General features: G+C 35.8%; 1 protein-coding gene across 2 annotated transcripts in view; it reads left to right on the top strand.

The window, feature by feature from the left end:
• PCDH11X (protocadherin 11 X-linked) overlaps positions 1 to 18390 on the top strand; it is a 495288-nt gene that overhangs the window by 36788 nt on the left and 440110 nt on the right. For both annotated transcript variants that reach the window (XM_086756657.1, XM_086756659.1), the window contains exon 2: positions 12239 to 12822. In XM_086756657.1, the coding sequence (XP_086612783.1) occupies positions 12283 to 12822 (540 nt within the window). In that variant the 5' untranslated portion in view covers positions 12239 to 12282. The remainder of the gene's footprint in view (positions 1 to 12238; positions 12823 to 18390) is intronic.

The following is an 18390-nucleotide window of genomic DNA, read 5'->3' as shown; positions in this document are numbered from 1 at the left end:
ACAGAGGAAGAAGAATACATATCTATTTGAAACTTTAATCATTGCTCACATTATTCCTGTAAGATTTTTCCTCGTTTAATTCCTACTTTCAAGAACTAATATTCTATTTTCTTCAAAAATATCCTGTGCAGTGTACCAGTAATTATAAAACTCATCGCGGACCAGTAATATTGCATGAGAAAATGCACTTCAATGTGATTTTTAAAAGCTTTTTCATGAACATCAATGACCTACAGGACTCTGATGTATAGATGTACACTGTTCTCATTATTAATGTAGTTACGACTTCTCCCCCCCATTAAAAACCTTTGAGGCTGTTCACCTTCTTGCACTATGTCAGAATAAGAACGGATGGGAAATAATATCCCAAACCTATGTCATATCACTTGTATCTGGACATCACTGACAGTAGGCTGGCCACACTGAGTCAATGGACACGCAGATTTCTAGATAGAAATATTGCGTCCACGTTATAAAACTCCTTCTATTTCACCCGAATAGTTGACAGGTTTCAATGAGGAGGCAGTGAAGAAATGCAAACAACATATTTTCCATTATTTGAATAAAAGTCTGTGATGGAGCTACAGTATCTTTATAAAGTTTACGGACCTCGGCAAAACTGGAACAATCAAGTTTTCTGAGATTCTGTGAAGTGTCAGCTTTACCATGGCAGGCTTCAGTCAAGGACATAGCTTGTTTTGATCTGGCCTGACATTTGTAATAAAATGCAAAATTAACTATTCAGTGCTGACACATAACAGTCTCAAAATTTTTAATAAAGTTCTGTGGTTTAGATATGTAGGATCTCTCACTTTATGCTTCAGTTAAGACATTCGATTTCCAGAGCCATAGCTCTGGCAAATGTTGTAAACCCTACAGAAGACGCCACTGATTTCAGTGGCCTTTGAATCAATTTAATAGAAAATTGCTGACCAGATCCTCCACTTTTTAAGCTGTATTTACTACACAGGTAAAACAAAATTTAAAGGACAGAATCAGGCCCTGCACATCATGCTGTAACACAGTTTAAAGCATCCTTATAATTCTGTTTCATCCAATTCTGTGACTCTTTTTTACTTTTTGTACAAGTAGTCTGACTGAATTTTGGTAGTTGCTTTCTCCCAAGTCTAAACAGCTATGCTCCATCATTTCCACTGTATAATTTAGTTTTCAATCCCCTTTCCAGAATCACTTTACTGTAGTGCTCCTGGCACAGAATTTCAGTGCTTTGAGATGCAATCTATGTGTTTGCAATCTCTACAGCACTTTGGGGATCTGTCAGGATGAGAGGTGCTATGCACTAGAAAGTACTTTACCAGAACAGTTAGATGGTTCCAGTGTCACTTTGTTTTTTTTTTTTTTTTAAATAACAAAGAAAAATACATTACATTTTAGTCTATATAAACTATAGAATTAAATAAGTATTTTTCTTACATATCAATAAGGCGTGATACTTTTCACTAGTAAGAGAAATTTCTTAGAAATGTACATGATTTCCCCTTTTAAAAGTTGATATATCCTTAATAGTCATGCATATGCTAACACTGCGTTATTAAAAGTTCAGTCTTAGTCCATTAGTATAGAAAGGATTAAGTTAAATTTTGCTGCAATTGATGCACAATTTGCTATATATCTTTTGTTTGGAAGTTACATCAAATAATGTGAAAAAAAATCTGCAGGAAGCACTGTATAAAGTAATTATTATTGCTATTACCATCTTTAATTACTTGCATTGTATGAACATACTGAAGTTATGGTCAAATGTAGTAAGGAGAGAACTCCTCCTTAGAAGGACTGGAAGAACAACAGGCAATTAAACATAAGAGCTGTGTCACAAGCAAGTAATCAAATGATATCAGTGAATTTGATTGAATTTAAAAATATATATTTACTATATCTATATTATAATATCGTAAGAGATAAATTCATCCCCTTAGCAATGTAAGATATGAATTAGCAGAGCTTGATCTTAATCCTTTTAATTATAACCAGCTGGGACCAAGCTCAGATGCTTTTGCTGTCCCACTTAATAAATCAGAGAAAATCTATTCTCAAACTGCTTTTCATTTTCTTTTATATACATTTATTTCCTATCATTAATAGAGGAAAAAAGAGTGGTTCACGTCTTCCTCAGAGAAAATTTTTCTAAAGCCACACTATGCTGTAGCTGCTATTGCTCACACCTTTTATGTATACAGCACCTTTCACTCCGAGTGGTTCCCAAAGTGCTTTATAGATCTAAAACCAGGGATTTTTATTTTCCTCCTACCACTGCAAGTCTGTACCGACAGTGCTGCACGGAAGCAGCTTTGAGAAAGGGAGCACGGAGTAACCTCTCCAGTTGAGCCTACAAAACACTGGCATGCAGGCCAGCCTGTGGTAACACAGACCAGAATTTGGAGAGAATTTGTAAATGCTTATTCACGTGGAAGCACCTGTGCCACAGTTTCCACCAGGCCTACCACTTACCGCCTACTCCCCCTTGTCCGGCAGCGCCTTGTCGGGAACTCTCCGACAGAGGCGCGGCGCCGGCAGCGCCACCCTGCTGAGGCGGGAGGCGGGAACCGGGAACCGGGACGCTTCGAAGCTTCGAGAAAATGGCGGCGGGGAGGGGTGTTGGCGGGGGGCGGGGGGCTGCCACGGTGAGTTCGCGTTCCGAGTTCCACGTTCAGGGTTCTCTTCCCACCCGGTCCGGCGCGGCGGGGAGGGCTTGAGTGTAGAGCTGGTGGGCAGTCGTATGTCCGCAGTTCTCCTGCAAGTCTGCCGCACAGGCCTTTCAAAGCTGAAGTTGGCGGCTTTGTCTTTGCGTTCAGGTAAGGAGAAAGAAAGTTTTTTTGAGAAGCTGCCTGAGGGTCTGTGGGGGGAGTGGTGAGCCCTCCCGCTGGCTGGGGTCAGGGCGGCCTTGGCTGGGGGGAGCTGGCCTACCGGGACAGCGAGAGCAGAGGCTTTTCCTTTTAAACTTAATTTTTTGTTTTATCTCAGTCTGGTTCTGGTGTTTTTGTTTTCTATGGTTTTGGTTTATATTCTAATATAACTTATCTTCAGGTAGTTTTGTTCTGCCTTTGTAACAGCGTTGTGCTCAAATCACATTATCTTCAGAGAGTTTTCTATTACCTACTGCAGTGTTTTATTCATCTTGTGTATTTAGATCGGGTCAGTTAACTAAAAAATTTGTTGATGGCTTCCCTCCTATTTGGGCAAACACTCAAATTTTCAGAAAATTATTTCCCATGCAGTTAGTTCTGTTTGTGGTACTCTTAGAGATTCCAGGGTTGAGTTTATGATTTATAATTATGTATTCTTATGTATTTTATCCATATGTTATATGTGACAACTTTGGAAGAACATGGTGATGAGACTGCTGATTGGTGGGATATCTGCTAAGGTATAGAAAACCTGTTTTATGATATATTTTATATTTTAAGCTCTGAACCAGTGCCTTCTAGTTTAAATCTCATTCACAGTAAAGCTATCTTAAAGAAGATTTAAAAATCCCAAATGAAATGGAGTAGTTGTGCTGTCACTGGAGTAAAACCATGCTGTTTCCTGTCTGAAGGCTTCCATGGAGACTATGCTGCTTTCTTTTTCTCTGTAATATAGAAACTTTTGCTTGAAGGAAATAGATTGAATAGGAAACATTTGGCTTCTGTGAAGTGTTCACAAAGATGAATGTAAAATTACCTGAAATATTTTCTTCTCATTTTACCAAGGAAGAAAATAACAAGCTATTTGATGCTTAGGCAGTTATTAATTACAATGATAAGTAGTGAAATACGTTGCTTAAGGACTGCTAAGTGCATACATTTTGTATGTTTTAACGTGATACTTCACCAGCCTTACAGCATTGAACATAATGTCCGTTTCCAGACAGCCTGGTGGGAGGTTGGAATAACCAAACACTGAGATGTGTTTTGTACATGCCTTGTTGCTGTAGTCTCCTGGTCCTATTTCACGTAAACACACTGATAATTTGGTAAGCAGGAATCATGGAGAAAGTTCAGCTACTCTTTTCCTTCAGGTTTGGAGCGTTGTAAGAACTTGTTAGAAAAATCTTCGAAAGTATTTTCACAGGACACTCAGCCTTCTCTGGGTATGTTATGCTGAGGCAGAGAGAAACTGATGGAAATATAAAAATATAAGTGATTGAAAAAGAACTGTGTAGAAAAAGTAAGATTCTGTTATAATTTAAAGTCTACTATATGAATCTTGACACCCAGGAGAACTTTTTTTTCCTCCTTCAGGAATTTGATGCAATTAATGCGGAATTCCAAATATCCTGGGTTTAACAGGAGTTACAAAATATAAATAGAAGATTAAAAAAAAAAAAAAGAATTTCTTTAAAAGAAAAAATGACATATATATATATAATGTATATAATTTATTATATATATTTGTGTGTGTATATATATTAGGTTTTGTTATTGTGTTTTCTGTAAAAATTGGGAACAGTGTTCTCCAAAATGGAACTTTTGGTTAAATGAGAAGTGTAAGTTAGGGTAATTACATTATCTCTGTGTTTTGAACTGAAAGGGAGATGGAAGAAGGCAGCTGCTTTCTGCTACTCTAGAATAAGGAAATGTTGTTATGTATATGACTGAACTCTAGGCAGAATTATTTATTATAAGAAGGTAATAGACAATATAGTGTTCAACTGTGAGCAATATTCCTATCCCTATTCACAAATACTTGAAGTCTTTAGTAGACACTTTGAAATTTATTTTTCTACCATTCAATAATGAAAGTTACTAACTTGAAGAAAGGCAGTAAAGCAAAATGCCTTGTCTGTGAAACAGGTAATCTTGACAATTGCCATTTCAAAGGATTTGACACAAGTGACTAAAACCATATTTACTTTTATTTTTAAATGAATAAAAGTGTGTTTTAGTTTGAAATACATCCAATGATCACATATGTGATTTCACATAATTTCTTATTGTGTTATTGCATTCTCTTGCCAGTGGTTCATGGATGACTTTTCTTTTGTTTGCTTTAGCAGAGATTTAATTTTCAGATTTCAGGCATGAACAGATTTTCAAGGAACAAAACTAGAGCACTTTTCACTTGATTTGTAAGTTATGTTAATGTGTACAAACAGACAAATAAAACACTTGAAAATGACATTGTGAATCATGCCATTAATAACTTGATTTTTAAAATTGTTTTTGAACGTCAGTCGTGGAATTTTAGTGAATATATATTTGAATTTCTAAAGCAATGTTATGTTTGCTTTGGAATTGTAACATTCATCAGCTTTATGGAGGGTTTGTGTGTTGTGGTGGGTTGGGTTTGTTTTTTTCTATTTGTTCAGGTATGCCAGTGTTTCTTTCAAAGAAGATGGAAATAGCCATGCTTCTTTTCTCAGCCTTTAGCTTTCTATGCAGCTCTGGTGCAAAACTGTTTCACTGGTGAAAGTAGGACTGTCTATTTCCTAGTCTTACTGGTATAGGAAAAAAAAAAAAAAGATACTCTGTATTCTCACAGCTTTCTGAAATAAGTTACAGTGTATTTTTAAAATATTTGCTGAGTGGTTGCTAGATGCATTTTCCAAAACATGGACTATACTTACTATTTTAGTAAAAACGACTTCAGCTTTACAGGCAATCGTTTGGAACAATTAAAAGAAATTACTCTTTGTGCCATGTATCAGTGTGATTGAGTTCAATTTGTTCATTCAGCGCACTCACTGCTTGTTGTGTATTTATAGTTCTGTTTGCTGTTTCCAGCATCTTGATACAAATTTTAATGAGCACTCTTCCTATTAGTGGCGGATTAGTATCAGGAATGTCGAATTTAGTTTCATTAAGAAAGTATCAGTTTCTTGTTTTCCACACCTTGGCTGCTGCTTCACATGGCTGCAAGAATCTGCCTTCGCATCATTAACTTTTTATTTCTTCAAGTGAAGACTGTTTCTTACCCCCTGTGATGGAAAAGTTAAAAAAAAAAAAAGCCTAAAAATACTCTGTTTCCAAAGCACTGAAGGTGTTGAATCAGGAGAGCATGGAACTGTAAGCAAGTTGTGGCTCACACTTATTTAATTCTTTTGTTGACTTAAATGGATGTGGGGTGATGTTTTCTCCTGGTGGTAAGAATTTCCAGTTTCATTTTGTACATCAGTGTAAAAAAAAATCGAATTAAAGAAACCTTATTGAAGTCACTACCATCACGCTAATAAAAAATAGATCAAAGAATAGATCAGTCCCTTAGTGGATTTAGAGTAAAATCATATGAGGGAATGAATTTGAAAGCCTTGATAATATAACAAATTGTCTATTTCTCTTTGAGGTAGGTCTTTTTCTTTGAATATTATCATGAAATATACTATATAGGGAGTGGATCTTGTGGATAAATATTGACGGCTGCAAGATAATTTCTGTTTGAAATATTATAGAGTGTGAAAATGAGTTCAGATTATTTGTTATCGTTTGTGCTTGGCCTTAAAGAAATAAGAGGAATTCCTGTCAGGTAATAGCTTTATAGTGTTTCTTATTGTCATCAAACCAGTAAGAAATACCAGTAGAGTCTCTACCTTTTTAAAAAAGTTAACCATGATCAAAACCAGTCAGTTCCTTAAGAGAAACATGTTGTGTGTGGTGACAAAGGATAAACATTTCTCTGTTTAGCTGTGTTAGTGACTTAAAACAAACAAACGAGGAAAAAAAAAACCCAACACAAAAACCCCACGACCAAACACACAACACTAAAAATCTGCAGTACCAGGAAAGATCCTATCTACAGTCCAGCACCTAAGGTCTACAAGATGAAGTTGAAATCGGTATCAACATGATTGAGAGATTAAAAACCTACACCATACAGCATAGAACCGCTTAATTATCAGTGATCACTTCAGAGGAAGCCTTTGTGAGCTGGAATAGTTGCCAATAGCTCACTCTTCAATTAAACAGCATTGTAATCATACTGTTGACTGACAAATAGAGCCCACGTTATGGGGATCTTTTGATCTGAGAAACACTTATTTAGCACAGGGATTTAAATACTGCTGTTTAAGGAGTCCGAGGTGGGTTAGCAGCAAAAAAAAAAAAAAAGGGATGTTGTATTGAAAAAGTATGTTATACTGGCTAAATTTGTTCATGGATTAAAATAGGTTCAGGAATATGAAGATAAGAAAAGGAGTGATGTTTTTCAGGTTTTTTTTTCTCTATTAAGATTTAAATGTTTTGATCTTGACATAGTTTTGGACTTTATTCCTAAATGTTTAAAATAGTCTGTAGTACCTTTTTTCTTAAAACTTAATATAGCAGTTACAAATTGCTAGAGCTTTTTTATTCCTGCTCTAGGTCAAATCTGAACTTAAGCATCAAGAAACAGTGTCGAATTTTCCAACTGAAGTGGATCCCTGGACTCTACTGCATTTACTGCTTTTCTGTAATCCTCTTAAGCCCTGAAGTCCTGTCATAAGCTACAGGAATTCTGGCTCAGGTGGGACCAGGTTGAACCTTTTGTATGGAGAACAGATTTAGATTCTACCTTTGCATGTTAGTCCATTATGTAGTTAAAGCTTTTGTATTTTGTCTGCTTTTCAAGATATGATTTGACAGCTGCTAAATGAGATAATAATAAATATATAAATAACAATGAAAATATTTAAATTATGCCATTGATATTTAGTATATTGGTAAAAACACAGGTATATTTAAGTGCATAGACACTAATATGAACAATAACAGCAAATCCCAAATTGTTTTCCCCTCCTAGCCTCCATCCTGCTCATTTGCCTTACTGGTTACAGAAGTCAGCAGTAAAGACAGCAATGCATTCTTTTGAAAGCTGGGAAAGTGGCTTGGCAAGCTTGATATTACCTTCTGTTAAATAATTTTATTTGTTCTTAATTTTTTTTTTACTACTTTGAAAGTGTTAGTGAGTGCTGAAGCTTATGGAAGGTCCTTTAGAGTTGGACTACTCGATTTAGCCTTCTGTACTTTTTCTTGTTTTTTTTTTTTTTTCTCTATACTTCAGTCATCAAGAAAGCCCGTTTCCCCACACTGTACTGTGACTGCCTTTCTGCTCAGTTCCTTTCTTTTTTCCTTTTTGCGTTTTTATCTTGTGTGTCTCTCTTAGTTAATCTCTAACTTTTTCCACCATCTGTTTCCATTCACATGCTCTCTTTTGACAGATTCTCTGGATGTCCTGTTTTGTCTGACTCTACCATTTCCATTTGCAGTTTCTTTAGGCTTTCCTTCTGCTTTTGGGTCTGTATTTATATTGTTTTCCCATTTTGTGGTATGTATATGAATGATATATAGACAAATATGAGAGATGTTTAATATTGTATGTCATTAGAAATACTCTTCTTTTGTAAACATCTTTCAGGATGATGCTCGGTTGCTAAAAAGTACCTCATACTCTTTTTTCCTTGCATTGCTGTTGCCATAGTATTCCCATCAGTGCTCCGGCACAAATGACAGGCAACATACAGCTATGACTATATAAATAGGTTGCTTTAAGAACAACACTTTTCCCAGGGCATAAGATGTTCCACCATACATCTAAGCAGAAAACTTGAGTCATGTTGACTTTTTTCCCCTTAAAGGTCCACAGCTCTAGAACAGGTTTTAAAGGTTCAAAACTGTTCCTAGTATTGTTTAGAAAGACAGGTAAAGGCCATTTAAAACGAATGTATTCTACAGAAGTTCAAGACTTAAGTCATTGATGGTTGTTTTTTCTACTTTGAGACCAAACAATTTTCTCTTAAAACTCATAACTCTACCTATTGCATGTCTATACCCTTGAGTAGTTCAGAAAAATCTATGGCAGTAGAAGAGATCACAAAAAGTCATGTTAACATTTATCTAACATCGTTTATAGTAAGTGTTTTATTATTTCCATATTTTAATGTTTTTTAAAAAAAATTGACTAAAAAATATTTTTAATAGATTTGTTAAAACTTTGTTTCATTAAAAAAGTAATTTGAAATATGCGTAGTAATGTGATATTAAGAATTTCCACCCTGCAGTTTTCCTGACAAACCTCTTTAAGTCCTGCTCTTGGTATTTTTATAATCCATAGAAACTCCACTGCAATTATAACTGGGATTGTAGGAATTCTTAGAAGTTATTTTTAATATAATTTGTCTACAGATACTATCACAACTTTTCGAACTGATTTGTGAGATTTTTTTCATGAACTCTTCAGACTCTTCGATTTGTGTACTCATCCTCAAATTGCTTAGTACAACTTGATAGATAAAACACAAACTTTTCCTCTGAGTGTTACTAAAATTCCTTGTGTCTTCAAAATGAGAGAGAGGAGCAGTGTAACATTAATACTCTTGTTAATAATCAAAAGATTTTTATAGCACACAATTATTTATTAGGAAGATGTATATGCATGGCTGTACAATATTTTATATTCTTATAATGTATAGGCAATCCTTAAATCAGTGTTTTCATAGAAGAATTTGGGATAGAGACTGGAATTTGGTTTGTATTTATGATTTTTTTTTTGTTTTATTTCCTTCTGTCAGAAACGGAACTGTAAGTTTAAAATATTATTCTGTAAACATTATGGTGTGAAGGTTTTTTTCCCTGTTTTGTTATTTTTCAGTTTAACTTCTCTTAGAGAAGAAAAAGTGGCAGAATAGTGCTTTGCAGTATTCACGGAATGGGTTACCATTTTGAAATTTTGTTTTGAGAGGAACATTTAAATGTAAACTCTTCATTGTAACTCATACATTTTTTTAAAATTTATTTTTTGCATGAAAACAATGTAAATATATTTATTTTAATCATAGTGAATACAAAAATGTACTTTCCTGAAATAAGAGCTTTCTGCAGGTGGAATGTGCATGGGCAATTACTTTAGTGGGGTGGCAATTGCTGGAGATGTATTTATAGAAATATGAGACGGCTAATAAATAAAATCATAATAGTTGAACCAATATACTTGTACAATATCATTACAGTTCTTTCATTAAACTCATGCTGCTACCGTAGTATTACCATTAATGATAATCAGTATCTGCTGATGACTTCCTTATTTACATATTTAGAGTTTAATATTATAATGGCTGTATAGAATGGCTGTTTATAGTACAGTGTTTCTTCTCTTCTGAATGCCTGTTTAGTGTTGTATTGTGCCTTACACTGAGTTACTGAAGTATTGCAAACAAGTCAGTGAATTACTGAAATACCGCAGGTAATGCGGTAACTGTGCCATATAAACTGCATATCGAGTTCTCGCCCGTGTCAGCAATCTCATTCAGGTTAATTGAATTACTCCAGTGAGCAATGCTTTTTTCCATAAGTGAAGACTTGCAGGATTGGATTTTTATTTCATGTTGCTGCTTTTGTATAATCATAAAGCCAGAAAATGCTTTACGGTTAAATCATGCTGATGTGGAAAATACACCTTGCAGATGCTGTTGGAATGTTCTTTATGTGTTACTTACTCCCAGTCAGAAGCAGGTTGCAGAGTTGAAATGGAACAGCAATATTAAGTATTCCTAATCTGTTCCACTGCAAAATCAAATGTTTTAATTTAAATTACCCTGAAAGTGGTACTGCTGTGAAAGGCACTAACTAATGGGTGAAGACAATTACTAGCTTCAGTAATTTCTTCAACCACTGCAACTTAATCTGCCGGAGTAAATCAATCTGTGCTATGACAGGGAGAATAAAATCAGAAAAGGCAGGAAAAAATTACATTTCTACCTCCACGATGAAAAGAATGTAGATGAGTTAGTACAGGTATATTTGAAACAGATGCTAAGCTGATAGGACTTAAAATTTCATTAACAAAACTAAATCATTTTAGATGGAACTCGTGAACATTTACCTTACAAAAATGCTATCCTAGATTATTCTAAATTCTGGAAGGGCAGAATTATGCAAAGATTAGGCAAAGCAGCATATTCTGTACATGGATTTCAAGAGCATGTTTTTTTTTTCTGTAAAAGTTCTCAGCTGAGGGCTGTAGGTATGTAGATATCTATATGTACCTGTAAGTCATCCCTTTCTACTTCCACCCTTCTTGAAGTTGTTAACAATCTTGAGAGGAGAATATTCTGTTATTCAGAACCTAGGTTGAAAAGTACAAAATTTTCATTTATTTGACGCAGAACAAATCTGTATGTCACTGTAAAGGTATCGGTATCTCAGAGTACTTAGCTCATATTTAAGCAGACATCACCAGATTTAGAATTGTGTGAAATTTCTTAAAGTTCATTCTCCAGGAGAAGTAGTAAATGTTGTCACATACCAGATAGGAAATTATTACTGCATAGTCATTTTTCTTTTAATTTTTTTTTTAATTTTTTTTTCCCCTGACATTGAAGAAAGTAAAAGAAATGTCAACTGTCTTAGAAATTAATGACGAGCATCTGAATGGAGATTATCTGGCAATACAGTGGGCAGTTGGGGAACTAAGAGGGTTAGAAGTTTACCCTTCCTGCCAGGAAAAATCTTTGAGCTTTAGTTCTACATCCAACACTTTTGATGTTTTGCTGTCCTTCATCCGTGTTGGAATTGCTGCACTGCTCTTTAGACACAGAATCCAAATTACAGTGAATTGAGTACTAGTATTTATGTTTTCTTCCGAAGATCAACCTAGATCGTGTCATCTTAAAGAAAGGAACAAACTGCTGTATTAGTATCCCTGTGTTAGACAGATTACCCATTGTTGGTGGAAGTCCACCAGACTCCACCTAGATAACATTTTATTGCTGGTTTAAGTTCCTTTATTAAAAATAACTGAATTTCTTTGCTGTTAACAGATAATACATAAATTTGTCAGTGCAGAACTTAGGGGAGATTTAATATAAGCGTTCTTGGTTTCCCATCTCTGAGCAAGAGATATAAAAAGATCTGGTTCTCAGTAGATGGTTGCTTGCAAACTTCTTGCCTTCTTTGTTCTCTTTTTTTTTCTTTTTTTTTTTTTTTTTTTTTTTTGTTTCCAATGTGGCAGAAGCTTCAAAGGAAGAGGTTTTCTTAAGGAGCAAAGGAAAATCTTGTGCTGGAAATAGAGATTTTTGTATGTGTTTATTCATTGACTCTGATCCGGTTATAAGATTCTTGCCACAGTGTTAACAGTTTTCAGTAAAAAACTGTGCAATAAATTTTATAAATTTTAGGAAGGATTATTAAGTCAAATACCACTTTACTAATAGGATTTTCAAACAGTTCAGGTTATTTGCCATAGGAAAGGTACTCTAAATGTCTCCGTTGCTTTAAGGACACAATATTCTGTAAATTTTAAGAATTTTTCTTTCTTTTCCTTTTTCCAGCTACTCTTGGTGTTCTACACGAATACTCATTAGTCATTCTGGAGATGGACTTGCTGTCTGAAACCTACCTCTTGGCAGTCTTATTAGCATGTATTGTGTTTCAATCTGGCGCACAGGAGAAGAATTACACTGTGCGGGAAGAACTGCCTGAAAATGTCCTCATTGGCAATTTGCTCAAGGATCTTAACCTAACGCTGGACCCAGATGTGCCCCTTTCCTCGCCGCTACAGTTCAAGCTTGTGTATAAGACTGGGGATGTACCGTTAGTACGGGTAGAGGAGAACACTGGTGAGATATTCACAACTGCAAACCGCATAGACCGAGAGAAGCTGTGCTCCGGCATCTTTACTGAGAATCGCTGCTTTTACGAGGTGGAGGTTGCTGTTTTGCCTGATGAAGTTTTCAGACTGGTCAAGATCAGATTTCTAATAGAGGATATAAATGACAATGCCCCCCTCTTCCCCTCGACGGTTATTAACATCTCTATCCCTGAAAACACAGCAATTAATTCTCGCTATTCTGTTCCATCTGCCATCGATCCAGACATTGGTGTGAATGCTATTCAACATTATGAACTCCTTAAGGTGAGTTTCTTCCCTTCTTCTGTGGTACTGTCTGTGTTACTGTCTTACCATAAATGTTGCCAGTCCTCGTCAACCCATTAGACATATGCAACTGTGTACCACAGTGGTGGTACAGTGCAGATACTCATCTGGAAATGTTAATCTATACCCCGAGGGCATTCTAGTGCAGCATATCTTCACTTTGTGGAAAGCTGTTTATGTTACATATGTCTGTGCAACAGGATGATGAAATATGCATGTCTTAATGAACTCTCCACCGGCACTTGGAGTGTTTGTACACTTTGGTTAACAGTCTTCTTGCACCATTAAAGATGTGTTCTTGTTGCCACTGACATGACAGCACCGAGTGCAGCAATAATTTGCATTGGGTTTATGTCTCTCTCTTGCATGACTGCTAGATTTGAGCAGTAGAACTTAGCCTAGAAGCTTATGTGATGTGTTGATCATCTCTATACTGATGTGCTATTCCAGAATGAAAAAGAGTTTATTTGTCAAAGCAGCTCTGTAATGTTTCAGTGGACATAATGTCTGGGCAGGAGAAAGTCCAAGGTGTGCATGGATGCAAGGATAGCAGTGTCCATGGACTTGTAAGAGCAGATATTTTGTATTCTTGCTTCTTTTACCCTTTCTAGCAAATGACAGGAGAATTGCAAATAGGGAGCAAAAGAGTAACATATAAATATGTGGTGTGTAAGAGTGTGTGATTGCTAAATAGATTAGTTTCATTCGAGTTTACTTAAGTAGAGAGTTTAGAACAAGAAAGGAACTTTTCCTAAAACTGTTGGGTTGTCATGTGGGAAGCTGAAAATGTCTTCACTTCCCTTGATTTGGAGTAGGGAACTGTTGGGTGGTTTGACTGCTCAGCAACCAATCTGACACCCTCGTTGCTAACTGGAAGGGTATAGACTATATAGGCCGATATATTGCTTGATTGACCTGATAGCTAATATTCACCCATATCAGTACTTACTATCAATTTAGTAAAAATAGAGTACTGCTTTATTTTAGCTCATTTAAATTGCTTACAACCTGAAGTAGTTGTGGCAGCGTGGGTACTAACTAGTGACAAAGACATAAAGGTCTCTCGGAAAACTACATCCCACTAGACACTTTTGGTTAGCTATCTAAAAAAAAAAAAAAGCCCATGTGTATGTGTCTGCGCTCAGTGTAGCCTAGGAATTTAAAAATTTTCAAGAACTTACTACGATGTTTGAGATCTTTTAAGTAAGCTTTTTGAAACTTAGAAATTCCTAGGTGAAACTGAGAGGAGGCAGATCTACCTGTATGTGGTTAGTTTGTTGGGTTTTTTTTGTTAGCTGAACAGATGCCTCCAGTAGGATGCAGTCTTCTTTATCTGGCATTTTAAATGAGAATCTGGGAATCCGGGGAATGAATAACAGCATATTAAATAAATAACAGTAGGAGTAAAAAGTAATTAAAAACCCAGAACTACAGACAAAATGTGGCAAAATGATACATGGTCTGACTAGAGAAATGTTAGTTAATATCTCAGAGAAATGTGCTGTTATTCTAGGAAAAAGAAAAAAACAAAAACAACAACAAAAAAACCAACAAAATCAGGAGTCCCTGGGATTGAGTTCGGATCACTGCAATAGCAGTCTTGTTTTGTGAGTTTATTTTTGGACTGTGTATTCAGAAACAGAATGTTACAGATCAGCAGAATGATAGCGTATCTGTATCACACAAGTGGGAGCTCATCTGAAATACAAGCTACAGCTCTGTACCAAAACTAGTGGAGGGTGTAAGGCTTTGTCTGATGATCTAATGTGAGATGAGATGAGATGGTCTGCCAGAAAGCCAGATTTCACCAAGAGATGTGCAAATAACTTGAATTAGAAGAAACAGCAAAAATTAAAACGAAAACCAGTTACATGTTTATTCACATGTCTCTGAAAAACTGCCTTTGCCACAGAATGGAAAGAAAAGTGATGTGGATGAACACACACTGGTATGTACTAAAAGTTCTGAATTTTTCTACTAGATGTGTCACAAAATAATTTGTAAAATATAGAAATCCTTATAGACTTATCTCCTAAATTTATCAATTGTATTTTTCTCTTGCATGCCTGCTGGTCAGGTAGTTTTTGAGTTATGGATCCACTGCCTTTAGATAGGCCAGCAATTTCACGTACCTTGGAAGGTATCTGTAAAACCGAGAAGCAGTTTATGACCACCAGACACTGTTTGGAATGGTAACGTCCAAATGTTATTCCATTGGTAGTTTTCACAATGTTAATAACAAAAATGATCATGTAAGAAGAAGGAGAAAAAGTAGTAGAAATTGAAGATTCTGGTGAGCAGGCAGGGAATGTAGCATCCATCTGTCACTGGGGAGGAAGAGGAAGAAAAAGGGAGATGGAAAAAAAAAAAAAGATATGAAAAAGGGAGGGAAGAATGATGGTGCCTGAGGATTCTTTCATGGATAACAGTGAAATACTAGGAGGGAAGGTTACGGGTGCACAAGGATGATATTGCTTGCCTTTTCTCCCAAAACACTCTTCTCATGTGCATTATCCTATGCTGTTTTGGGGGGAATGCTCTGGAGATACTAATGTCTCCTGGCTTGTGATGTGTGTTGACCTTTTCCTTCCTTTCATAACCAGCGTACAGAAAAGTGCAGAAACTGCAGCACATGAAGCTGTCTTGCCTTCTTAGCAGGATGAGTCTCATAGGGCTGATATGACAGTGTTGCTGGGAATTTTGGGAAGCACCAGATCTGAAGAGGATGGGCAAGGCAGCATACTTGGAGAATGGCAGAGGAGTGGGAGATGATAAGATATGCAAGTCACTTCGTCAAAGGCTGATGCAGGCAGCAACATTGTGAAATGTGTTGCTCTGTATTTTAGGGAAAGAAACAGCAAATTGACAAGCTGTGCAATGAAGAGAGAGTTCTTCAGTTATATTTTGGTTTTTAAAAAGTTTATCTAAAATGTGCTTATTATCTGTGTGAAACTAGAAGAAGATAAAGACATTTTTGCCATAAGAATTTCTAAAAAAAAATAAACTTCTCATGACAAACTCAGCTGAATAGTTTATAGGTTCTTAGTGTTTTTAGCAACTCTGTATCTCTTGGGGAAGGTAACATTCATGGCTCAAATTATGGGAAAAAGGTTGCATTTAATTATTGCATTCAGTTTCTTTTGCTGTAGATAATTAATTATAAAGTCTTTAAACTATATTAAAGACATTCATGTTATTTTTATCTCCTGCCTTTTTCTAAAAATAACTTTAAAATAGGAGAGAGCAAAACATAGTAAAAAAGATATTTTTTATTTTGCGTTTGGCATTACTTGGAAGTTTTGTAACATGTGATTTGAGTTAATACAAGAGAGGGCTTTAATTACTGCACAAATTAGCATTCATGCATTTTTTACCTGCATGCATTCTCTTAAAATGTACCTCAATAGAAAATAACTTCTTTATATGTTGCTGATTCATGGTAAGGCAACTTCAAAACTTTCTAGGTGTCTGTGCTTCAACTATACACTGTCTGAAATGCGTGAACTCTAAAAACACAAGAGTTTTATGTAATCTTTGCATTTCTTTTTGTAAGATTTAGTTAGGAGTTATGTGAAGAACAAGTTCTAAGGAAAGTAGTGTTTTGTTTTGTTGGTTTGTTTTTGTTGTTTTTTTTTTTTAAAGGAAGATCCCAACATGTCTTTTGGATAACTTTTGAATTGCACATGCTATATTATTGCCTTATTTAGAAAATGAGTTGCAACAATTTGCAAATATCTCCCACCCAGCCCATCTAATAGCACTAGTAACCAATCAAGGATTTCTCTGATATAAGCTTACAAATATTGAATTATTTAAAAGTAGCAATGCTTTAACGTTACATGAAGTTCTGTTCTTTCTCCCACCCTACCTCCCAGAAAAGTCATGCAAGGCACCTTGCTGTTCCCCAAGGAAATTGTTGTACATAGCATTGTAAAAGATGGTGTTTCCCTGCTGAGATGTCAAAGGTGACCATGGATAGGATGACATTTGAGGTTCAAATGTATTTACTGTGAACAAGACTAGAGAGGGAGAACCTAATTAGATATGATGTAAAAATAAAAGAAAAAGCACTTAGAATTAGGAATAGCTCCAAGTCTGGGTTGAGCAGAAAGATGGCGTAACACTGGTAGTAGGAGGTGGTAGAGGGGGCAGCTAAGATAGGTCGTGAAGTAATTCAGAGGAAGATATGGCCAGACGGAGAAATGATTGTTTTGCCTCAGTTGCGATAACTACTTAAAGTATAAACTGGGATAGGAAAAAAGAGATGGACATTCTTAAACAGAAGTAGTGTGTTAAAACAGTAGAATGCAAGAGCAAATTTTAAATTGAATGTTAATAAGCAGTGGCTTCTGATGAAGGATGAATCTACAAACACTTCTGTGCTGGTTTAACCCTGGTAGGCAGCTAAGACTGCAGGTTGTGTTGCTTACGTGCTGATGTAAAATGTACATTGTGTCTGGCAATACCACCACAGTGTTAAAAATACTTACGTGCTGTTGTTGATTACACTATTTTGGTACACTTATGTTGGAATTCAAGGCAAGCTAATATAAACTGGTTAATACACTCAGAATTTACAAGTGTCACAGGCCTCTGCTTTGACTGGGAAGATTTTAGTGTGAAGCACTTCTTTGTTCCCTTAGATGTTAAAAAAGGGGAATTGTTTTAGAGCGAGTTTTGAATAGAATTCCAGCTCTGAGCACTGTAATGAAGAGTCACATGTACTTCCGAAACTGTTCATATAAGTGCATGCTTTAATTATTTTTTTAATTGGTTACTAAGCATTTCTTGTCAACTAGATATGCCATATATACTAGATGTTACGTAGGCACAGCAATACCCAATTAACAGGGGCCAGACAGAAAGCATAATTGCTCTTACAGGAGCAGAGCATTTTTTCCTCTGAGCTAATCCTGTGTGCTAATAGGTTCTTGTTTTAATCTGTCACATTTTGTGGAGAAATTAGATTGGCGTTACTGTTATAGTTCCATTACTCTTACCTATTACAGTAATTTGCCTGTATTTACTTATCATCAGAAGCAGCTGGTGCATTCCTTTTAGAATAACATAATAATCTATTGGTAACTGTCAGTTCATACCTCTGTAATCAGACAAAATAGATTCTTACTCAGTCTCTCAGCACGTCAGTCTTGCCTCTGATGAGGAGAGTTACTTCTTGCTACTGTAGATCATCTCTTGTCATGTCTTTCAATACAAGCTTTCCCGTTCTTTCTGATACGGTTTATCAGTTCCATGACCCGTGGAAGATGGAGATCACAAATCTTCATGGTATTTCAAGCCTACTCTTGCAAATAGGTTACTTCTGAGCTTCACAGTAGTTCTGGATCAAGTGACTAATGTTACTGTTTGTGAAAATAAAGTATGGATGGAGGTGTATTTTATGGAAAATGAAAGCTAGGAAGGTAGTTAAATAAAAATTATAGAGTGAGACTAGGTTTGTAGTTAAATCAGAACCAGAAAGTCACATTAAGGAAATAATTGCTGATAATCGTAGCATAAGCAGTGCTGCAAATTTGATAGTCAAAA

This window comes from Chlamydotis macqueenii, chromosome 11, assembly GCF_036417535.1.
Source record: "Chlamydotis macqueenii isolate bChlMac1 chromosome 11, bChlMac1.mat, whole genome shotgun sequence".
Lineage (NCBI taxonomy): Eukaryota > Metazoa > Chordata > Aves > Otidiformes > Otididae > Chlamydotis > Chlamydotis macqueenii.
This window is presented reverse-complemented; position numbering and strand designations above follow the sequence as displayed.